At 43.3% G+C, this 24,596-nt stretch overlaps 1 protein-coding gene across 3 annotated transcripts in view; it reads right to left on the bottom strand.

Moving 5' to 3' along the window:
- Positions 1–695: 695 nt before the first annotated feature.
- Positions 696–24,596, bottom strand: part of ETV6 (ETS variant transcription factor 6) — a 223,750-nt gene continuing 199,849 nt past the window's right edge. For all 3 annotated transcript variants that reach the window (XM_033117450.1, XM_033117451.1, XM_033117452.1), the window contains 4 exons: positions 23,314–23,859; positions 10,895–11,037; positions 8,871–8,971; positions 696–4,918 (listed from right to left, as the gene is read on the bottom strand). In XM_033117450.1, coding sequence (XP_032973341.1) covers positions 4,813–4,918; positions 8,871–8,971; positions 10,895–11,037; positions 23,314–23,859 — 896 coding nt within the window. In that variant the 3' untranslated portion in view covers positions 696–4,812. The remainder of the gene's footprint in view (positions 4,919–8,870; positions 8,972–10,894; positions 11,038–23,313; positions 23,860–24,596) is intronic.

Below are 24,596 nucleotides of genomic sequence, written 5' to 3'. Positions count from 1 at the left end.
CTACGTTCGAGTAGATAATAATGTAACGTGCTTCATTTTCCTTTCTTCCCTTAGTTTCTACCCACCTCTGATGGCAGAGAGTTCTGGTGGACTGTAGGGTGTTGATGTTGAAATCATAAGGGCCTGCGGGTTGGCAGGTGGCTCCACTGGCCAGTGTGGCTGACATTCTAACCATGGGGCTGGGCTGAGCTGTGTGATGACCTTCCAGGTCAGCATGGTCCTGTGTGTAGTTATGGGCTGGACCCCCATTTATGCCCTCATCACCTGGAGGTTCACACCCATGGCTTCAGTAGAAGAAGCTGTTATATTGTGAAAGGACCTACGGTCCTTTAACTCTCGAATTGCCTCAGTCCACAGGGAACTGGTCTTTGGCACAGCACAGGATCCCAACATCTCTGATCGGGGTTCCTTCTGGCAAATTTCCCCACCTGTGGCAGCTACCCCGCTTTCAACTGTTTGCTCTGACCTTTCTGGTGTCGCCTGTCTAAAGTCTGCCTGCAGACTGCTGTGACAGAGGCTTCCTGCCAGTGAAAACCATGACTGCACTTTATACCATAATTGAGTGGACACAGGATTTACCTCATTGGCGCACCTTGCCTGTCTGACTCCATTTCATCTTATTAAAAACAGAGACTTGGGACTACTTCTTCTTCTTCTTTTTTTTTTATAAAAAATTTATTGAGATGATGCAATTATAGGCTTTTCTTTAAAAATTATTTGCAACTCACTGGCCCTGAGAAAAGGCATTTTTTTTGTTGTTTTTTTTTTCTTTTTGTTACATTCATTTGATTCAGTCCCTTATAAACCCCACACCTCATAAACAAGAGATCAGAAATTAAACAAAAAAAGAACAAGAAAGAAATTCTGGATTGGTTCTGGTTTGCAGGTGGTTGCAGTCACAAGAGAAATCTTCAAGAATGTTCACTTGGCATATTTGAAAGATGCAGGGTATGTAGTTGTTTAGTGTTGATGCAGACGGGGCCAAGAATATTAGGTTAGTCTTCTGTGGTTTTTAGACAGGCAGGGATTATTGCCATCTCATCCACCCCACCACCCCGCCCCCCGCATTGGTTTTCTTGTATCACTCCCTTCATTCCAGGTTTCTGCCCAGAAGAGCAGGCTGAGTGGGTGAAAACTAACTAGCACCGAATGCTTGGGCAAAGAAAACTGCCCTTTGTTCTTTGTGTATTTTCCCAAATCTTTTATCTTCAGCTTCCTGGGTGGGAATGGGTCAAACGGGGGTATGGCTGGACTGGATCTGAATCCTAACTCTGTCCCTGGCAGGCTGTCTGCTCCTAGGGCGAGTCGTATTACCTTTCTGATACTCAGGTTTCTCTTCTGCAAAAGAGAGTTAATGTTTCAAAAATGTACTCAGAGTTGGAGCCTAAGCAGGGAAAAGGTGGAAATGGTGGTTACTTAGTCATTTCGGTAAATACTGTCATAGCCACTTACGTTTCAGCTAAATCTATGTTCTCATTTGGACAAGGATCAGTGTAAAAAGACAATGGACCAGAGAGTTCCAAAGATACTGTTGAAAGGAGCAAATCCATCAATCTGTTATTCCTCTTTTCCTGTGGGGACCCCCAAAAAAGATTTGGAACTTTGGAGATGCTGCCTTAGGCCAGACCCAGTTTCCTTGGGACAAAAGCTCTTAGAGCTAACGTTACTTCCACACAATCCAGTCTCGCCAATTGCTGCTGCTGTCTTCTGATGGAGAAGAGGCAGCCTGGCTAACTCAAGGTGCAAGGAGCAGAAGATGCTACAGAATTTCAAGATGCAAGTGAGCGCGTCCATCCTGGACACAGCTGCAGGAAGTTCTCCTGCTCTGCAATGTCTTCTGCATTTTCTCTTTCCAATTTCTCGTCTCGCAAGCCAAGAATTCCCATGATGGGGGAAGACCAACTATTCCGTTCATAGATGTGCTTTTTACCTTGGTCCCTGGTGAAATTTTCATCACCCCTAGTACGTAGTGTTGAAGTGAGAAATATCATGCTGGAATAGATTCTACAGGTAGACTGTAAGCTCTCGGAGGGCAGAATTGTGCCCGCCTCATTGAATTCCTCAGTGTCTAGCAGGTGCTTTTCAAGGTTTGCTAAATTGAGTCTGCAATCTTTGGGGTCTGCAGTGTGTAACTACTATATCTCTGTGTCAGCACTGCCCAGGTATTCTCTCAAAGAACAAATGGGAAGGACTTTTTGCTGTTAAGGCAATCAACAGAAAATCATTATTGGTAATACCTGGGTGGGAAATAAAGACTACACTGGAATTAGCACCTTCTATTTCTTCTTCAAGTGGCTGAAGGTGTCATCCTAACGCTTACAGATTCTTATAGGGTATTGCTTCAAATACAGAAATCCTTGGATCAAAAGGGAATTTCCCCCCATAATTCAACCATAAAATTCTTTGAATACAAAGAGTCTGAGTCCTCCTACTTAGGTTAAGTGACCAGGATGAGGTCTCCTAATCTTAGGGAACAGCTGCATCGTGCCCTTGTCTCTGATTTCAGTCATACAAAGGACGTCAGTAAGAATCCACCCTTTCTCTCCAGCTGTTAAACTCAACGGCTTTCACAACACACCAGGTATTTGGCTTAATCTCTCCATTTGAAATACAGCATCAGTCATCATAGAGGCTGGAAAACGTATCACTGTGTGTGCTCAACACTCTTGAAAGACATCTGTGGCACGCTGAGATCCAGCTGCATTTCATCACCATTCAAGGAGAGTCAGACCAAACCCTTCATAATGGGAGCCTTTAGCCTCACACTCAAGGTCCTAGACTTCACTGGAAGCCCAATATTCTGGAAGGTAGAGCGAGGGAATGTGTGACAGTGGGAGCCGGCTGGCCGCTTCCCTGTCTACATGTGGTCTGATAAGACACAGGAACAGACCAAGACTGAAGGGACTTGGTCCGCTCCTCAATTCCACTGTCCTTAAACCATAGTCAGTCTATCTAGGCCTGTCTCCCCCTAGGCTGATGTTCTCGTCAGTGGTCCAGGAGAGAACTCGTTGTGCCTGTGTGCTGTGCCTGACTCAACTCAGAAACGGCTGGAAGAGAAAGTTGTGTGCGCGTGTGTGTGCGCGTGTGTGGGGTGGGTGTCTGGCAGCTTCACCTGGGACCTGCTGCTGACAGTCACATGCCTACCCTGGGCGAGCTGTGTGCTACTCACTCTGCCGAGGCGAGGAAACAGAGAAACGAGGAGGGGATGCTTTGTAAGGCAGGTCTAATCTTCTGGATTAAGAAAACCCCGTACGCCTAATATTGGATTCTGAACCTGTATTGGAAGAGTCAATTTAGATGGCTAGAAAAGGAAAGCAAATCCAAGCTGCTCTCTAAAAATATGTTACCATCAAAAGTACTAAGGAGTGGCGCTTCCCTCATCTTACAAGATACTATCGACTTTATTTTGAGGTGTAAAAGAGTCACGAGTAGGTCCATTCGGAAACACAGCTATGCAAAAAGGAAAGAAGGAAACAGTAACGTATCTGAGGAATTTCCTGTCTGCCAAGGTTGGGCCAATGCTGTTAGCAACGGAGACTGCACACTCCAGGGTCCTCCCCTCTCAAATGCCCTGTGTCCTATGGGGACCAGGAAACTTATTTAAAAAAAAAAAAAAAAAAAAAAAGCCCAGGAATTAAGAAAAAATTAGGGAGGACATGAAATGACCACACGCTGGCCTTTCGGACAGAGCAGAGAAGACCCCTCCTGCCTCGCTAGCCTCTTCTAACCTGCTTGGGGATAACAGATCCCCCTCCCCCCTATTTCTGGACCATCAGGCCTGTGTGGTCTTCCGTATTTGCCGTTTTGCAGCACTTGCCAGCTGACCCCCAGGTGCTGGGTCCTTCCAAACAACGTGGACAGAACTTCCAGCTTCACCTGATGCTCTGGGGAACCACGAGCCGCATGTTTCTCACAGCCGTGTGAGAGGCAGCCCGCGGCACTGGCACTTATCTTTCTGAAGGACAGCAGCGTCTCCCTCCGACAGGTGGCCAAAGGCTGGGATGTGGGTTTGATTTAGTGGTGCTGGCCCGAAAGCACCCAGGCCACCGACTGTTTAGGTGCCAACCGTTCCCCAGACTCTCCAAGAGGCTGAACTCTGCTGAAAGGTGTCTGAAGCTCAACAGCAGGTGGGGAGGAAGGGAAGAAGGGAGGCAGGGAAGGAAAGAGAGCAAGAGAGAGAAAAAGAGAGCTCTCCTTTTCACTTTATCTTTTTTAAAAGCATCGTTTTTTTTTTTTTTTTTTTCCTTTCTTTCTTCTTTTTTCAGCCAAGATCCAACAGCAACAGGAACAAACCTGATCCATGTGGTAGGATAAAGAGGAACCTGAACCCTTTTGCAAGTATTCTCTTTCCTGACCAGCTGGATTTGCTGCACTTTGTGAGATTTGCAAAAAATATATATATATATAATAGATATATATTTCCATATGAAAACAACCTTGGATGTCTTCCCCTAGATGAATGATGAAAAGTCAAACTGCATGGTCTTAAAACAAAAACAAAAACACCATGAAACTAACAATAGGTGGAAGGGTGAGGGTGAGGAATTACAGATGGAGAGATTCCGAAATAGTAGGGAACGTGTAACCCGAGTCCCAGGCTCGTGCCCTCGGCCAGAATTCCAGCCCCGCCTTTGCTGGGTGGTTTGTCTAAGGTGCTCTTGGGTCCCTCCTGGTATGCAAGAGAAGGGTCACTGCCATTCCTGGGTCTCTTCCTGTCTACTCTTAGTCCGCCTGCTCCATCACGCCTCCAGCAGTCCTGGTGGGCAGGAGTTTCCTTGGCCACCGGCCCACTGAGAGGGAGGGTTGGTGCCTTCAGCATTCATCTTCTTGGTATATTTGTTCATCCAGCTCCTGGGACTCAAGGTGCTCCAGACGGTCTGTTCGGCCACTCATGATTTCATCTGGGGTTTTCATAAACCTTTGGAAGAGGAAATGGAGGAGTAAAGAGATTATATTTTCCTAAAGTTGTTTTCACCCTGAACTCAAAACTAAAAAGAAAGGCTTCATCACCTCATACAGCTAGAGAGCTACTGAACCCAGCTATTATGGCTAAGTTAGTGCTAATTAGATAAAGGTGCCCCTTCCCCTGACTGCCTGAAAAATAGTGAAATAATTATGAAACAAGGCTAGGAGGACTGAGGTAAAGAGCCTCCCTTGGAGCTCTGCGGTAAACTCCCGCATCACCGTACGAGGGAACCCTGGCACAGCTCATTTGTCTGAGGTTCTGATTTTTAGAGAGTTAGATTTTTCAATGACCCACGAGGGCTCTAGATCCATTTCCATTCTGGACCATGAGTCCAGGGAATGGTATTCAAAACCTGAGCTTAACTCAGGATACAAGTAAATGCTGAATGGAAAATTTTGATAACGAGGCCAGTTGGTGGTGCTTTTGCAAATAAGAAAGGCAAAAAGAATCTTTTTTAATGTGATCACTGATGCAGCCAAAAATGCTAGCCATTAATCCCCTCTAGTCTACCTTCCTTTGCAGCGAGGTGCATACTGCAAGCCTTATCTTCTTGTTCATTGGGTTCGTTTAGAAGTAACTTCAGTGACATGTTTTGACCATGATTTACGTGGTTCCGGAAGGCAGCCCGGGTGCAAACGCTCTGCCCCTACTGCGGGAGAGCCCTTTCCACAGCCCCACTCTGTGTCCACACACGTCTCCCTTCCCATATACTCTGCCCTGCACCAGATGAACTGTCTTAAAACATACACTGTTCTCTCATTCCTCCATGTTCAAAAGCCTACGATGACCACATCTCAAGTCAAGGACATGCTCTTTGGCCTGCCCAATGGGGTCCTTTGTCACTTCTACCCAGGAAACTCTTGGTTCCCACTATTTACTAGCATGAATCCTCCATTCCAGGCTGGCCAGTCTTCTTTCTTATGTAATCACGGCTCACGCTATCCTCCAAACCTCTAGCTTTGCCCTTATTCGGAACCCTCTTTACTCCTTTCACTGTTGGAGCCCTACGCATTCTTTGATTTCTGCCTCGTCATCAAAGAGCTGCTTGATGGCACCAGTCTACACCGAAACCTTCCTTCCCTCAACTCCTATAAATCTTGTAAAGAGTACCACAATTTAACACTTAACTTGATTACACACTGGGTTTTACACCAAGAAGCCTTCATTTTGTGGCACATCTGGCTTCCAACACTGATTTTCTCAAAAATGACTAATCTCTCCTTACTAATGGCACCATTCTTTTATCTTGTTGAAAATTACTATGGGGAAACCTATGAACCTTCCAACTACTATTACTTTTCTTTTCTGCCCATTATTACTGAACATCTCAGGCAGTACAATCTGTAGCGCCTGCAGTCTGTCTTTTGCTTTTACCCCCTAGCGAAACTTGTCCCTCAACAACTGAAGTCACTAATAATTCCCTCCAGGCCAAGTCCTCAGATATGCTGTATCTGGCCCTTCAAACTACCCCTTTCTTCTTTTGACTACTTTTCCATATTTAGCTTGTGATACTCCATACCAGGCTTGTCAAGAAACATTTATGGAAAGGCTCCATAAGGTACAAAACAGAATTATATAAAATACAATCCTCTACCTTCTAGGGACTTATGGTCTAATTGTGGGGAGGATTTCACACACACAACTATCAAAACTGTGAATCACGAGGTGGGTTAGGGCCACAGGAACCCATGAGATGACGGAAGAAGATACCTGTATGTGTTTGAGCAGTTGAAGAAGGCCTCATAAAGGGCACTAGACTTGAGATGGATCTAGAGGGTATATGTATTAAAAAAGCCCAAGTTAAAGGGATATCTGTTTCTGGCACAGGGAATCATGTTAGTGTTGTAGGGGCAGCTGGTAGTGTACATTACGAATTTGGGAGGCAGGAAAAGTGGACCCGATGTAGAAAGAGAATGTTGGGTGTGAATCATGAAGTCTAGATACCAGTCTCCATTGACAGGGAGGCAAAAACAATACTTTTGCCTTTCTTTCATCTTCCAAATCTCAAGGAAGTGCTTCTCATTGGTAGACTCCAACCTAGACCTGTAGGTAAGACATCTGGGGAAATGTGGCTCCCAGGCCTCTAGCCCCTGTAACATAGAATAGAGTGGGAATGGTGCTAAAGACCCAATGGATACTCCAGCATAATGACTGACTTGGATATAGGAAGAGTCACAGGTAACTCTAGTGTCAAGGTTGGTTGTCTAAAACAGTGATGAGGCCACTGATGAGAAACAAGAATTCTGAGGGTTGGCGGGGTGAGGGAGGGAGATTTCTAGTATGTGAAGGTCTGTCTTGACTATTTCATGGCTGAGATACTAACGTGATATTTAAGGGGACATGTCCTATACGAAGCTCTTGGAAATTCAGATTTGGAATTTCAGGGAGATTTTAGAGACTTGATAATAGAGATTTAAGAGTCTAACCATTGAGGTGATAACTCAAGCTGTGCAATGGGATCAATTCAACCAGGAAAAAAGTGTAGAGCTGGAAGAATAGGAGCTGAGCACCAAGTTTAAGGAGAAGGATGAAGGGAAGGCATCAGCAGAGCCAGAGAAAGGAGGTTTTGTTTTCTGTCATTCCCTTGCCTCCATCTCTTGAACAGCCTTTTCTGTTTCTTTTGAATATCTCAATTGCTTTTAGCACCCCTAAATTACCATACTTTCTCAATGTAAAACCCAGGTTCTCTGCTCTTTCCAGTAAGTACTTATCCCAGTGAGGTAGCTCATCTGTTCATACACAGTGTCCTTTTCTACCTGTATATAAATAATTCCAAATCTGTATCTCTAGCCCCGTCTGTAATTCTTTTCTGTCCCACCTAAGGTCATGTTTGTTGATCCCATTTTCTTCCAACCTTCTCTTGGTCTCACCCTGTCAACTACCACCAGTGGACACCAGTGTTCTACCTCTCCTGATTGGTGCTCTAGAATCCCTTCTTCTTCCTCTTCTAATTCTTTCTCTTCTTTTACATAGTACTTAAATCACAATCTATGTGGAAGGCAAATGGTTGGAACTCATTAGCTGTGAGTTCTGGGAAAAGAAATGTCTAGTACAGCAGCTTTCAGACTTTTCTGATTATGATGCATCGTAATAAATACATTTTACATCATGACTCATCTCACACACACACACACACACACACACACACACACACCCCTGAAACAAAATTTTCATGAATCAATGGTCACTCTTAATTTCATGTGATACAGTCTGATATTTTCAACTCCATCCTAGCTTGATCAATTCTGTTCTATTTCATTAAGAAAAAAAAAGTTGTGGGGAGGCTGGTTAGCTCAGTTAGTTAGAGTGGGGTGCTCTTCACAACAAGGTTGCTGATTCAATCCCCGCCTGGGCCACTGTGAGCTGCACCCTCCACAGTGAGATTGAAACAACTACTTGACTTGGAGCTGATGGGTCCTGGAAAATCACACTTAAATAAAAGTTTAAAAAGAAAAATTTGTGACTGACTCATTAACTCTATTTCATGATTCATTCATCGGTCACGACTGCAGTTTGACAAACACTGGTTCAGACAGTTGCTTACGGAATCGGTAACCTGGAGGTCTAAGTTTAATTCCTTGCTTTGCCATTGAAACGTTACTCTGACTTGCTCCCGATAACTACACTGGCTGTTAATGCCAGATAATGCTATTTGATCACTGCATTATTTTAAAGGTGAGTCAGATTGTGTTTATTTAGTTTTGGTTTTCCTATAGGACAGACATAAAAAAAGGTTTTGTTTTTCTTAAATTCGAACAAACCAGCAGTTGGTATCCGATTTGTAGCAAGTATGGCTTTGATTATCAGATAGGCAGGTAGAGATCGTCACAGTCTCCCTCCTCCCTCTTATTTAAAGAAAACAATATCCTCCCAAAAGAAGGAAAGGAGAAAAAGGAAGTGCTACCTGAACAAAAGCCTTTGTCCTGGCTCCTTCCTGATAATGTTTAGTTTGTAGTAGTGGCGCAGGGCTCTGGACATTTTCTCATAGGTCATGTTTGTTCTGTTCTGTTTGTTCAAAGGAGGAAGAGAAAAAAAAAAGCACAAAGACACAATGAAATGAACCTCAGAAAAGGCGCTGGGGGAGCTATTAAAATGAAAGCTCTTCAGCTGCTCATGCAGCCCTGCCAGTTTGGGAAAGCTACCTGCTAATCTTCGGCCTTCTAGGCCCATTAGCTCCCACCCCTTTGCTTTTACACCGGCAGTCGCCAAGATTTCTCAAGTGAATCACCCTTTTCAGAAGTCTCGGAGCTGAGCTAATCAAGTATATCCCAAAGCAACTTCCATTATTTCCTTTCCCAAGACTGCGCTCTGCTGTACCCAAGGAATTTCGGGCAGGTTCCCACTATCAGTGGGTCATCTTTTGCCTTCTGACCCACAGAGAATTTCTTTCTTTTCTTTTTCTTTCCTTCTCTCTCTCCGTCTCTCTCTCTCTCTTTTTGGTTGCAGTAACCTTTCTCAAATTGTGTTTCTGGTTTGTCATTTTAAGGAAGAGATTTGTTTGCTTGTTTAAATTCCTATTGTGGAAGCAAGAATACAGTGGTTCTGAGCCCTGGGGCTATGATACAATGTGGGAGTTGCAGAGGGATTTTTCTCAGTGACTCACACATTGAAGTGTCTGTCAGTGGGCCTTGCCATATTTGGTCATGGCCTGCATTAGGTCCTCAAATGCTGCAGCCAGGGTGGATCTCCCTGGCTGTGTCCCCCTCTGTCCCCTCTCATTCGGGTGGTCTGGCATTGGGCCACCGCAGTGCCTTGCTGGCTTTGCCCCATATTCCACCCGTCTGTGATCAGACCTGGATCTTGGTTACTTGCTTTTTTGTTTTTTAGTAGGAATATAGGTTTATTTATTCAAATTTTTTTCGAGGGGGGGACTCTTGGCTCTATTTATTTTACTTCATCGTATTGTGGTAAGAACACTTGAGATCTAGCATCTTAACGAATTTTTAAGTGCCTGATACAATGTTAAGTACGGGTCCAATGTTGTGCGGCAAGTCTCTAGAATTTACTCATCTTGCTTATTAATGAGAACTTGATGCGCACGGACTAGCAGCGCCCCATTTCTCCCTCCCCCCACAGCCCCTGGCAATACCAGTCCACTGTTTGATTCCATGAATTTGTCTATTTTAGGTACTTCGGTAAGTAGAATTAGACACTATTTGTCTTTCTGTGACTGGCTTGTTACACTTAGCATAATGTCCTCCAGGTTCCCCTCTGTTGTCACGTATTGCAGCTTTTTCTTTTTCTTTTTTTTTTAAGGCTGAATAACATTCCATTGTATGTATAGACCACAGTTTCTTTCTGCATTCATCCATTGATGGACATTTCTGTTGTGTTACACATTTTTTACCTCTACACACTTGAACCGTTTTCCTAAATCCAAAAGACTTTATCTTTTAAATTCCATTCCTTCTTCCCATTGTGGAAAGTTATGGGGCAATCCTGCTTCTTGCTGCACTGGTTGCTCTTAAAGGGGGGGAGGATTTCAAGTCAGAATGTAAGTATTTTCCATGTAGAAATGGGCTTTTGGGAACATGGGAGTTTCTCACTGAGCAGAACAGACGCAACACTTCCCAAAGCTCCCCTGTGAGTCAGAGAGCCCCCCACAGCACTTCCCTGTTCCCTAGTTCCTAAGGACGGTGGGTGGCAGGGCCAGGTCAAGGGGATGGGAGTGACACTAACTCAGACCTCGGTCCTCTCAAACTGGGATATGCTGAGTGAACTGGCACCTGGCATGAGTCAAAAATGCAAAGGGGCATTTTTAATTCTCTCCTTCCCTTTGCAACTGTGTAATGGTTTGCCCAGTACGGAAGATGCGAAATAATTACAAGCAGACCTAGGAAGCAGAAGATTGACAATTATCCTCCCGCCCACGGATAAAGGCTTTCTCTTGGCACACGTGTACAGAGCAGATATCTGGGGCCCTTTTACCTTATGGTTTCCCCACAGTCGAGCCAGTCCATTGGGATCCACTATCCGGAATATTTTGGATTCTTTGTCTTCCCATCGGATGAAGTTTTCGTACCGGCTGTCGGAAAGCAACTGATAGACGTAATCCCAAAGCAGTCTACAGTCTACAGAGGAAAAGGGCAAGAAAACACTGTTGAAAATGTTTCTTTTTGAGGCCCTAAGAACAAGAATCAAAAAAACAGTTGAATAAGTAAGTGCTTTTGCCTACTTTGGATGGACTAACTTCCTCCTTTGGCAGAGAGGAGGCCTGGGGAATGGTGTTGGAGAAGGGTGACCTTTCCCCTGTGGAGGCCTTAGAGACCATCCAGGCCAACGGCCTCTTTCCATAGATGGGGACACAGTGACCTGGAGAGAGGAAGTGATTTGTCCATGGTCATGACCAATGACTTGAACTTGAGCAGAGCCTGTGGAGAGCCGGAGAGCTAGCTCTCACTGCAAACGTGTCGGCTCTGGAAGTGGGCGGGCAGGGGGACAGGGAAGAAAGTGAATCCCAGTGTTCCAGAGAGAGCAGTGTGGTATCACTGTGGCATTCAGATTACTCTGGTGTTGGAGTGTGATACTGAACGGATCAAGATGAGAAGACTGGGTCTGCTAAAAAATGGCAGAAAAAGAGGTGTGATGTGTAAAAGGCGGTGGGAAAAGACAAATGATGTGGCTTGGTGACTCACCATGGGAGCTGTGACTAGCATGCTTTTCAAAAAGAATACAGATCTCATTATAGCATCCTTTGGAGGTCTTTAAAATGGTGTTATTGTAATGGAATCAGGGTAGAAAGAAAGCCAGTGCCCAAAATCCCTTTCTCCACTTGTACAACTGATGTGTGATCATGTGCTTAGGCAACAAATATTTACGAAGTGAATTAGTATCGGCCAGGCACTGGGCTAGGCCTCACCTTTTAGCTGTGGGTTGGCAAATTCAGACAAGACATGTACCACACGCCTTTCCTTTAGGCCAGTGCTTCCTGGGTTTGTGCCATACGGGGATGTGGTTTACCCTCCAGCAAGGCCTTGACAGTGGGGTGGATGGGTGAGGGGAATAGACAGGTACTTTCTAGGTCTAGTTGATGTTGGACTGGACCCCAGATGAGAATAAGAGGCCCCAATTTCCAGGTGTCCACTGCTGATTCTGGAAGCTTTGATAGGCACTAACCAGAATGGCTGGTACTAAATGACTAATTACAGAATGCCGCGCATGCGCTCGGTACTTTATATTCATTGTTTTAATTCTCTAATGCCTGTGGTCCTGGGATTCAAACTCTGGGGCTCCTGTTCCACAGCGTGCTAACTTCCTTACGTTGGGTGAGACCTGGGAGGCGTGGGGTGGGGAGTGTCTGGGTTGGACTTGGAGTATCTTAGAGCCAACACGTTCACCTCCCACAGAAATAAACACACCCTTCTCTGGAGTATATTTACAAAGGGATTGAGTCAGGTCACCTTGGACAAGTTTCTTAAATCTCCCTGAGGTTCTGTTTCCTCACTTATGAGATGGGAATAACAACCCTTACTTTGTAGGATTATTGGATGAGTGATAATACCAGTGAAGAGAAAGTAATGAAAATAACAACAACAACATTTATTGGTGCTATTTGCAGTCACTCTGCTGTGTATTCTGCAAGCACAGTTGCATTTGACCCTTGTGACATTTGATGAGGCCAGTGCTGTTGTTATTCCTATTTTATGGACAAAGAAACTGGGGCTTAGAGGGTTTGGTAATATACTCAAAGGGCACAGCTTGTGAGAGACACATGTAGGATTCTAGGCTCTGCGTGACTCGAAAGCCTGTGCTATGCCACACTTCCCGATGCGATTTCTATTCTCTCAGAAGCTGGTTAATAGGTATAGATTTGTAAAATTTTAGGACTTTCTAGAGCAAGATTTAGCTCTGTTTAGTGCATCCTTTGTGAAATCCAGCCTTTTCTCTGAACAGCAGAAGGGAGCTGGCATAAAGTGTGGCATTTCCCAGGAGGCTTCATCTTTTAAGGAACTACCACCATTAAACTTAAAATGACCATAAATCTTTAGTATCCCTTACTGTATCCTTTTACCTCCAATTATCTGTGTCTAAAATTTAATGCGATGTGTGATTTACTGTGTTTTGGAAAGGACAAGTGGTGTTCTTAAAATTGGAACCCAAGTTTACCAGAAGCTGGCCAACTACTTCCATCGCCAAACCTACCTGCCACTGTGTCCTTATTGCCAGACGGTGGGCTGAGTTGGGGGCAGAAAGCAGGGGGACGAGTCCTGGCGTCATAAAGTACCTTGAGAAGTCAGTGTCATGCTACTGCTGACTGAGAATCACCTACCTCTAGTAAGAGGACAACTCTAGTTTCTAGGCAAAGCAGTGATATAGGCAAAGGGTCTTAATCACCCCCACCCCCCCCACCCCTACCTCCTTAGTCTTGCAACATTTTTACTGAAAATGGAAAATAGAGAACTGAGCTGTGGTTTAATTGTCCAGTTTTTGTCCTGCCATCAAATAGCAGATACATTTTAATTTCCCACAATCTTTTCCAACTGGAAAACATCTGACAAAACCAAGTATTATCAAATAAAATGCCGATAAACAGGAGGAACAAAGCAGGGTGTGTGTGTGGGGGGGGCAGTTGTGTATAACTCCTGTCTCCTACAGTGTTAAATCACTTTTACCACAAAGAGGCTCGATGATACCTTTGGATTCATCTGAATTGGGAATGTGATTCTCTAGAGTATTCATATTAATACAACTTAATTAAAAAAACAATCTGGTGGTCTTTTGTATTTTGATATAAAGAAATTTTGCTAATATGAGGGAGAGCAGTATTTTGGCAGTGCTCTTGGCTTAGGCCAACTGGACCTAAAACTGCAAGAGGCTGGTTCTCCTCCCATCCCCATCTTCGCAAGGATTTTCATTTTCATTGTCTCTGTCACTTTTCTTTTACTGTCCTGGTACAGTCTATTTCTCATAAGACGGTAAAATGTGAACCAGGCCATTTCTTAGGGCTTAACCAGCACTGGGTACCATGCTGGGGTTTCAGAGAGGCATCAAACTGGGACCTTGCTATAAACCACTTACTAAAAAAGATCTAAAAGGTTATGTGCTCTCTGGTTGGTAAATGAAAGGTGGGCTTACCAGAGAACAGACGTTACCTGTAAGTTTCAAGAACATTTGTATCTTGTAAACTTTTCCCTCTCATAAATGTGAAAATAACCCCAAACCAGCTGCCAATTGATCATTTTAAATGGCATTTAATCCAGCAAAGCAAACTTTAGCTGAGTAATAAAAATATGTTGACATTCGAGACATATTGAATTACTCAGTCACTAATGGAGGTAGCAACAGGAATTTTGTGGCATGAAGCAGTTGTTTCAAGCTCAGAGTATAAGTGGTTTTTATAACACTATTGATTGTTTTGTTTCTTTAGTTAAAATTATGCCAGAATTTTACTGCCTGACCACACAAGTTTTTTTTTCTTTCTTTCTTTTTTCTTTTCTTTTCTTTTTTTTTTTTTTTTACAATTGAAGCACAAGCCTTATGAGTTATTTTTCTTTTTAAGATTTCAATTAAATAAAAGGCAGTTCCTTCTTAGTGTCCTTGATTCTCTGGAAGCTGTTATCACAGACTACCTGCAATTTTTCAGCTTTGTCAAAATTCATGTCTGCACAGATACAGTGTTCTTTTTTTTTTAAATTGAGGTATAATTTACATGTAACATTATAGTATCAGTTTCAGGTGTACGACATTACATAACGATTTGGTGTTTCTATATATTGCAAAATGATCACCACAGTAAGTCTAGTTACCATCTGTTACCATACAAAGTTATAATTTTTGTATGCATGTGATGAGAAATTTTAAGATTTACTCTCTTGGTAACTTTCAAATATATGTACTACAATATTATTGACTCTAGTCACCATGCTGTGTATTACAGCCCCATGACTTAGTTATTTTATAACTGGAAGTTTGTACCCTCTTCACCCATTTTGCACACCGCCAAACACATCCCCTCTGGGAACCATCATTCTGTTCTCTGTGATACAATATTCTTTGATCATCAATGAAAATGCTTAATACTATATAATGAAATTCATCAAACTCTATAAACAAAAGTTTATCCCATTACAAAACACTTGAACATGCATGTGAAAAAACCTCCTAAACTAAAGGGCCTTCTATAGCAAGGCATGTGGGTATTTTAAACAAACGCCCATTATTTGGATTTTCTCTTCCATGAGAGGAAGTGTATGAAAGGGTTTAAGCTTGAGAGGAGTGTCATCGTAAAGTGTCATTTTCCAATTGCAGAAAGAGAATTCTCTCCTTTTCCTGCTGGGTGAGGTACCCTGGGTGTCCGCAGCTAAAGGCATTGTAAAAAAAAAAAAAAAAAACTCCCTTCCTGTGGTTAGGAAGAAGTATTTTCACTCCCACGTCTGTCTGTCTCTTACCAGAAACTCATTGTATAAGCTCATTGAGCAGAGGTTGTAAAAAAGATTGGCAATTCACACATAACCAACATGATTTCCAATGAAAAAAACCATGCTAGACAAAACTGATGTTTATAAAATCTGAGTGGGAAGTCAAACTATTGACAAAGAGAATCTTTAATGATGGTGATTAATTTAAATTTCGGGAAAGCTTCTAAGAGAGTAATTTTATGTTGTTTTTACTGCCCAAATGGAATTTTAAATGAAGGTCTGTAAACCAGAGTTCTGTGGGTATAATCTCCAACAGAAACAGGCTGCATATCCCTGTTTAATTTCTTTAAATTATGAAAAATTAATAAACTTATTTCAGATTCAGCCACAAAACAGGTATCACACAAATTGTTTTTTGCTACTCTGCATTATAATAATGTCTCTAAGCTAGGGGCAATCTTGTACCTTATGGGGTATTTGGCAATGTTTGGAGACAATTTTGGTTGTTAACTGGGGTAGAGGATGCTACTCGCATCTAGAGGGTACAGGTCTGGGATGCTGCTAAATACCTTGGAATGCACAGGACAATCCCTCACATCAAAGAATTATTTGGCCCAAACAGTAAGAGTGCCAAGCTTGAGAAACCCTACTTATAGAAACAAGGGATTTACAACATGCAGGGGGCAATCTGCAGCTGTTTTGTTTTCTCCTTTACTAATTCTAGATAAGCCATTACCTAGAAGCAAAAAGTTGATAAATCCAGTGCAGCCAACCTTGTGTTGATACTCAGAGGTGTGTTTATAATGGATAATTGCTTGTGTTTGGCTGTGGCTTAGGAAAACAGAAACCATATGCGCACAGTGGCAAGCGGGGTGGGGGAGGGAGAAGCTGAGGCAAAGAAAACAGATCTATGCTTCCTGGCTTCATCAGGGCAGTGGGAACACAGCTGCAAACAAGTCTGGATCTTTTCACCTCTGGTTGCAGAAGGTGTGGAACAGGCTGGGAAATGCTGGTATGGCAACTCAAGCCTTACAGCTGAGACGGAGCCCGTAGCTGGAACCCAGTACCGCCCAGCCCCTGCTTTTGCTCAGGTGTGGCACTGCCTGGGAATTCACATCCAGGGACTGTGGGAAGTAGGGACGCTGTATTACAGAAATGTGTACCCTCAAACAAACGGGAATTTCCAGTCTCCTCAAGCCCTTTTTATTATTTTCCATGCGGTTACGCTTTATCTTTTAAAAACGTTGTCCTGAAATGTGTTTCTCTTTCAGGCACATTGATTTCTCAGTAGTTCACAGTGAAAATACAGTGTGGTGATTCAGCCAGAGTGGGAGAGGTCAGAGCCACTCAGGACAGTCCTGTTGGAGTGAGAGCCTTCCTTCCCCAGGGCTCTCATACATGTCCTCTAAATATGGACAGCAGGCAACGCCCCAGGGAGGTGAGAGGGAGTGCAGAGGTTAATCTCTAAGGAAATAAGGAAACCAGGGCTCCTCAAAGGGGCACCCTTTGCAGGCCAGCATCAACTGAAACGATGCCCCAGACATAGGCCTTCTGGGTCAATGTCCCATGCCAGCTCCGGTGGGCAGCGGTGCTGCCTGTACCCGGTACTCTCCGCTCGCTCTCTGTAGCCCTGGAGTAGAGCAAAGAAAAATGGAGCAGAGAAGGGACAGTAATACTTAGGAAATAATCTACCTGTGCACATAGTCACATATTGTCTCATTAGTACTAAAAAGTACCCAGAAATGGGTATTAGTGTTCTCAATATTATGGATAAGGTGACTAGGCCTCAGGGACATTAAGGACCTTTGCTTGGGAGACAAAGACGAGTCTAATCCTGCTGACTCCAGAGTCCATGCTGTCACACAGGCCCACACTGCTTCCCCAGGAACACTCTAGGCCAGCTGTCAATTAGGACCTTGGGCCAGGCACCCTACAGGGTTCTGGGCTGCAAGGGTCTGCAGCGGGTGATCTGCCTGAGCTAGTGTGGGAGGATGTGGTAGCTCTTTCAGCTGATACTAAAATCCTGAGACCCTCTGGCTTATGGAGACATCCCACAACCCTTTCCTTTGCTCCAAACACATTTACGCACATACGGTGCGTGCAAACACACACTTGCCTGCACATCCCACATCGTACCGCAAAGGCCTGTCATGACTTCCATCCTAATCCCCTTCCATTTGTCTTTTATGACAACTTTTTCCCTTCCAGGCTGCTACTGAGGTGCATTTATAAAAGAAAAGTCCATGAGCCTCCTTTGAAACAATTTCACCAGGACTATACTGTGGGGGAGGAAGCCAGTGCCACTTCCCCTCATCCCTGAAGTCCCTGAGGATTAGCCTCCACCTGCTTATCCTGGAGTCTTAGGCTTATTTTTCTTCATCTGATTTAAGATTAGAGGCTTCCAGGATTGACTTTCTGTGCATATAAAACTCATCCAGTCAATACAACCAAATCAAGAAAAGTACGTTGGTCTAGTCTGGTGACAAATCAGCAATACAGGAGACTTGATGTCTCCCCTATTAGAATCCCTTTGTTTCTGTTAAAAATGTAACCTTGAGAGATAAGCAACATATATATTTTTTTAAAGTCCCTTTAAGGGGAAAGGTTGCCACGATGTATGTTATATGAGGGTGGGCAGTGGAGAGAGCACGATGGGGCTGGAGTGAGATTCTATGTCTCATGGAGATCAATCAACCAGTGAAATCCTCACAAACCATGAAGAAGTTCATGGTTACAAAGGAAATGGAGAGACTTACACAACAAGCTGTGAGATAAGCATAAGATAAGAAATAGTCTCCTTTTTAGATGAGTTATGGGCTTTGAGCAACCAGATCTGTACAGACCTCCAACGTCCCCACTGTTGTGTAGCAAATGAGGGGCTATGAACGGATTATAAACCACTGTGCTAATGAATCTTGCTTCCTCAGCAGATTTTTGGATTAAGGCCAAGGAAGGGACACGCAGACAGGAAGTCTGATCACTCAGGTTTTAATGGAATTGAAGAACTTTAGGAGAAAGCCAAAACGACTTAAAATTTTTCTTTTAAGACTTAGCTGTCTACAGTTAAAACCGAACTAGGAGCTTAGTTTGTGTGATGGCATAAAGAGGGATATTGCCTATGCCAGCAAAGACGCAAAATTTCGCACTTAGCGATGCTCTACCCTATCACCTAGAAAAATGCTGGGCACGTAGAAATACATGGTAATTTTTGAATGAATGAATGAATGAATGATTCAACTACATAATTCAAGTATGCAAAGAAATAATTTCTTTTACTTAGCTATATTTTATTTACGTTGAAGATGTTATTGTAACAATTCCAGACTGGTCTGCAAACAAGCCTGCTGTCTAGAACTTGTCTCCTTTCTAACATCACTTGTTATTGTTCCTCCCACATGGCTTAAGCATGCCTCAATCTTTAAGGTGCGAGTAATTCCTTGAGAGGGGAGAGATGGGGTTTTCTACTTCCACATCTGCATTATGCCTATGATTCTGACCAGACAAGGAGACAATGCTGTAGGGCAGGGGGCAGCAAAGATTTTCTGTAAAAGGCTAATTAGTAAATATAATGTTTAGGCTTTGCTGGCCACACCATCTCTGCTGCAACCATTCAACTCTACCTTTGCAGCACAAAAGCAGCCATAGACAATAACTAAGTGGTGTGGTTGTGTGCCAATAAAACTCGATTTACAAAAACAGGCGGTGGCTGCTTTGGCCCATGGGCCAGAATTTCCAATGCCGGACCTGGAGTCTAAAAAGAAACAAGTGTGCTGGAAAGAACACTGGGTGGAAGCTTGAGGCTGGACTCTTGACGGGTCCGATTCTCGGTTCTGTAAAAGACCCTTTCAGCTTTGAAATCATCAAGTTCTAAGAATGAATTTCAATATATCCTGAAAACATGACTCACAGAATCAGCAGAACGACACCTCATCAACCTATGGCGCTCACTGCCCATATCCTCTTTGAGTATGAAGCAAACACATTGGCAAGACACAGGCCAGTAAAACTTTTGTGGGCTGAGGAAAATGTTAGGAGGTTGACAGATGTTGCCCCACCCCCCAACAATTCCTTCCTGAGGATAATGAATAGAAAATAAGCACAGAAAGAAGCAACTTGCACATTGTTACATATACCATTGGCTATTCAATAAGAATATAAAATTCAGGGTCTTGTCTCACTCCGGCCTATGTTAAACGCTCCCCGAGAAATGCCAGCCATTCCAACTTGTTAAACTCAATAATAATCCTTCTTATCCTTTGAAAAATAAGTGACATCTTTAAAAATAAGCTACATGTTATATTTAAAGACATCTAATTTATGGTTTGTATTTAACCGGTCACCATTGACTGAATTTCCTTTATTGATTATTTTAGTTTTGCCACAAGGTAAATGCCTAAGTAAACTATCATAACTTTGTAGGTAATCTCTTAATTGTATGATGCATCCCGATTTCAGAGATATTAAAAAGTGAAAAAACAAAAAAATTGATGTAATATGACGGATTTTAATGGACCTGTATTCTTGGATTTACATTTCTAACTGAAATAGAAAAAAACAGACCGGGCCTTACACTGTTTTGGAGTTTTCTCCACTGGGAATGACTTCTTTTTCCCTCATCATCTGTCTATATTCTAAGCATTCATCTAAGCCCAGCTAAAAGCCAGCCCTTCCATGAAGCCTTCCTGATATGCCTTCTCCAACCTCCTATGGTATTTAAATGGAGTCCTTTCGAGATGCCACACACATATTGCACTTACAGCTGAGTTCAGCTCTTTCACATGAAGACTGTGTACACCGCCCGCCTGCCCCCCCCCCCCCCGAATGCAATACAGTGCCTAAAATGCGGAAGGTACCCAGAGGCATAAATCCCTGTGCACCTGATCAGGTTATATCTGAATGGATAAGACTTTGGCTTTACTTTCTGATCCACAATCCTAAGTAGTGTTTCCATTCGTGACCAAGTCAGCAGCACCTTCATTTCATCATCATTTCTTTCTGCGCTGTGCTCGTTCAAAAAACTTTAGGAACTAAGTTTTCTCATCTGCTTTATAGAGGTTTGAAGGATTATTATGGCTGCTGAGTAAGGGCAGAACTTTACATTGTACATAGAAATAACCCAATGAATTCGACCTTCAGGGAACAGAATCAATTTTACAAGGATCCGGGTAATCCAAAAACGACACCGGAAGGGATGGCGTGGAGAGACAGGGATAGCCCAAAGGAAACAAAGGAACCTAGAATAGTGATGAGTTCTCCTCAGAGAGTTACAGAATACAGACTAAGTGTTAAATCATAGACTTTTGAAGCTGCAGTTAGATTGTAGACTTTCCAACGCTCTCGTTTCACCCCAGAGAAAAACAGTGCATTTCAGTTAAATTAGCTAATCATGGGTTTGGTTGTATTAGTTAAGACATACACCTGGAGATGTTTAAACTTTTGAATATACCATTAGAGTATTTATTATGAACAATTTTAGGGGTTTTGATCATACTGGAAAGAGTTAATGCATCCCCCAAAGGATCTGGGACCTAGGGTTATTTTACATGAAAATTCTGACTTCCCAGAGTCATAAAGAAAAGCACAGATTCCCCTCTTCTGTGTGTTTTTGAGACAGAGAGAGGGCATCCATAGGAACCAAGCTTCATCACTTGGTTGGTACAATATTCCAGGGTGTGTCTTACTGATGAGACTACATCCATCAGCTAACAGTTCTGATGTTCAGGAATGAAATTTAAAAAAAGAAAATCCCCAAACAAAAAACAATAGCACAACTTTTAAGAGACTAATATTTTAAAATTTACACACCTACTAAACCAGGGGAAAATAATTCCATAAGTCCAAACAATTTAACTTTCTTGACGTACAGGCTTTTCTTAGATTTCTAAGAAGTCTGTGGTGAAGATAGCATCATGGAGGAGGTGGACACGACAGAGCTCCATGAAGGAGGCAGGTCCATGTGGGCAGCGCTACAGACAGCAGCCAGTGGGGCAGCAAGGGCTATCATCCAACCCCTATGTGACCTTGGCTTCTCTGGGGCTCAGCTTCCTCTGTGGTTTCCCTTGTCCACATGACCCTTCCATATAAAATGAATGCAGCAGTAATAAGCTACCTTAAAGAGCTGTCCTGAGAATTATAAACAAGGAGGAAGTATCTGCAAAATGTCCAGGACTGCTGTGCAGACCATGCAAGAAATAAGACAAGAAGTGGATATATAGACAAGAAGAGTCTTGCAGGAAAGCACAGGATGGGTAATTTATATTATTTACAGTAATACACTGACCCTCTTTCTCCAACTATCTGGGGGAAATTCACATGTTTTGTCTAAGCTTCGCTTCTTTATCCCCTTTTCTTTCTTTTCGCAATTTTTCTTTTTATTATTGAAAATGCATATATATGTGTGTGTGTGTGCGCACGCATGCGTGTACACACACACACACACACACACACACGTAAAGGCAGAGAAAACAGTAATTTGAACCCCTGTGCATCCATCACCCAGCCATACAGACATCAGCTCACGGCTAACCTTATTTTACCCCACCCATTCCTCATGCTCAACCTTTGAGGATCATTTTGAATCAAATCCCAGCCATAGATCATTTCATTTTTCATGGTTTTTAAAATATGTAAGTCAGATTTCTTTGCCATTTTATTTTCTTGATTCAACATTCCTGGTGTAAATTGTTTATAACAATAAAATGGAGGCAACACTGGAGGTGCACGTGGGGCCAGAGAAAAATCTGGAAACAGACGATTCAAATAAAAAAGGGGGACAATGAGTCAAAGCAGAGGTAAAGTAGCCTGTAGGACTCCATGTTGTCAGACTGTTAGGAACATTGCTCCATCCTGGGGTTTGGCGGGAACTCTGTGCTGGGGCATCAGCTCATGGAAAAGGGGACATGTCTCCTCTTTCCTGGAACAGGACTTCCCGTCTCCCGCCTCCATGCATTCCTCCCGCTGTTGAACACATAATCACCTTCAGCATCGATCTACCTCCCTGCAAAGCCTTCCTCAATTCCTCCAGTCAAAATGCACCTTTTCTCTGTTTTGCTTCCACAGTACTTAATTGTGCTAGCACAGAGTGAGTAATAAATAAGTGAATAAATCCTTGTGTATAGGTCTTATTTCATTCTGCCTTATATTTCAGTTAGCGGTTTTCACATCTGTCTCTCTCAGTAAATTTTCAATTCCTTAAGGAAATAATTGTGTTAAATCAGCTCTACGTCCCCTACTTCCTAATGTGTTTATCTGTGCATAGTTGGTACTCAACAAATGTCTCACGAAAGGAGCGAATCTCTAGGAAAAGAGCTAATCTTGCCAAATGGTTAGAGGATTAAGCTTCTGGAGGATGACTTCATGCAAATTATGGGAAGGCTAGCAAAAATACAATGTGTAGATTTCCACTGGTGTCTTGTCTCAGGGAAGCAAACTTGGGCTTGTCATTATAAAAGCAAAAGAATCTGGGAGTGGTTTTCTTTGTCCAAACAACCGACCAAGCAACACCTGCCTCCAACATCATAATCCTGTTTTTCAATCCTACCCATTCCCAAGGTGAAGGCTACATTGAGTTACTGCCCATAGGATGGAATTACAGGCCTGAATTTGAGACAAAGGTTCTTTCTTTATGCTGTGTCTGGTTATTAATTAGCGGCTGGAAATTTCAGGACAGGGCCATTAACATGCTCATAAACCTTTTATTTTAAATGTTTTCACTCAGCCGGGATTCTGATGGGACTCTCCTGATAAGCTGGACTAGGACATTTGTTTCTTAACATTTCTCAGGCTCATTAACGACTATGTCCTAGCGGCTCATTAACTAGCCCATTAGGGGTTTCCCTCAGCCAGGCGAAGCCTCCACTTGCCATCACAGAGCCTTTGAGGGCATTTAACGGGGAGGGTGTGAGGCAAGCTGTAAGGCTCTGAAGAGAGCGCGGGGCTTTGTGAGGTCTCCCGGGAGGGTGAATGGCGGTGAGGGGAGCACTCACTTACCTGCTATCCTCCCGATGGGCATGGCGTGCTCCTCAGGCGGGGAGACAGAGACCATGATGTGGTTCATGTACGCCAGGTCTTCCCGGTGGGACAGGTTGATGGGTTTCCCTTCCCTATGCAGCCCATCCTCAGAGAGCCTGGACTGTTTGAAATCCACGGAGTGCCGGGGGTTCAGGATCAAAGGGTGCATGATGGGGCTGGGCATGAGCTGGATCACGCGCGTGCTCTCCTGCCGGGGACTGGATGGCTTCTGGTGGGACTCGGAGGACGGTGGGCAGTGATTGTTCTCCATGGGAGACACTGACAGGGGGTAGGACTCTTGGTGGTTGTTCTCCTGGTGGAGCCTCGGTCCCTGGGCCCTCTCGGCCGGGGAGAGGCGACGAATCATGTTGTCCAGGGGGGACCGGAGGGGCCGCTGCTCGGGGTCAGGAGACGGCCGGTGATTTGTCGTGACGGGTGATCTGGAGCGGTGCAACAGTTCAATGGTGGGGGGGTTGTGGTGCACGTTCTCCACTGGTGGCCTCGGGGTCCTCTGGACACAATTATCTGTGGAGCAAAGGGAAAGACAATCACAGACCCCAGTGAATTGCTGGCACAAGGACCTCACTGCGTTCTAAAATAGTGGAGTGGAGCATGTGTTCATACAACGCAGCACCTTTCTTCCCAGGATGGAGAGTGTCGATTTCGCTGCTAAAATAAAAATTAAAGTGCACACATTTAAAGTTCTTTTCCTATCACTAGACAAGCCAAGAATGTCTGCAAATATTCCATTAATCACCTACAAGTGGCTTACAAACACAAGGAAGCCAAACTTTCCTTCTTTATCTCTTTGTTACTTGACTTTTTGATGTGGTTTTCGGGGTTTCTTAAGGGTCTCTCTTCTAGATGCTTTTACTGACTTACATTTTCATATCCAAATTTTCATACTGTCTACTGCCAGGAGTTATTGGTAATAATAATAATAATAATAATAATAATAATAATAATAATAATGCAATTACTATACCCAAGGTACTGGATTATATAATTTAAAATTTACAACACTCCTAAGTAGGAGATACTAACTACATTGCTCCTATTTTACAAGTGAGAAAATGGAGGCATAAAGAAGTTAAACAGCTTACTCAATGTCACACAATTAAATGCCAATTAAAGAATTAGAACCACACTCCAATCAGATTCTATTAGCTTGGTGCAAAAGTAATTGTGGTTTTTGTAATTATTTTTAACCTTTCAAACCGCAATTACTTTTGCACCAACCTAAGAACCTATGTACCCATCAC

The sequence above is a fragment of the Rhinolophus ferrumequinum genome, chromosome 10 (genome assembly GCF_004115265.2).
Source record: "Rhinolophus ferrumequinum isolate MPI-CBG mRhiFer1 chromosome 10, mRhiFer1_v1.p, whole genome shotgun sequence".
Taxonomy (NCBI): Eukaryota; Metazoa; Chordata; class Mammalia; order Chiroptera; family Rhinolophidae; genus Rhinolophus; species Rhinolophus ferrumequinum.
This window is presented reverse-complemented; position numbering and strand designations above follow the sequence as displayed.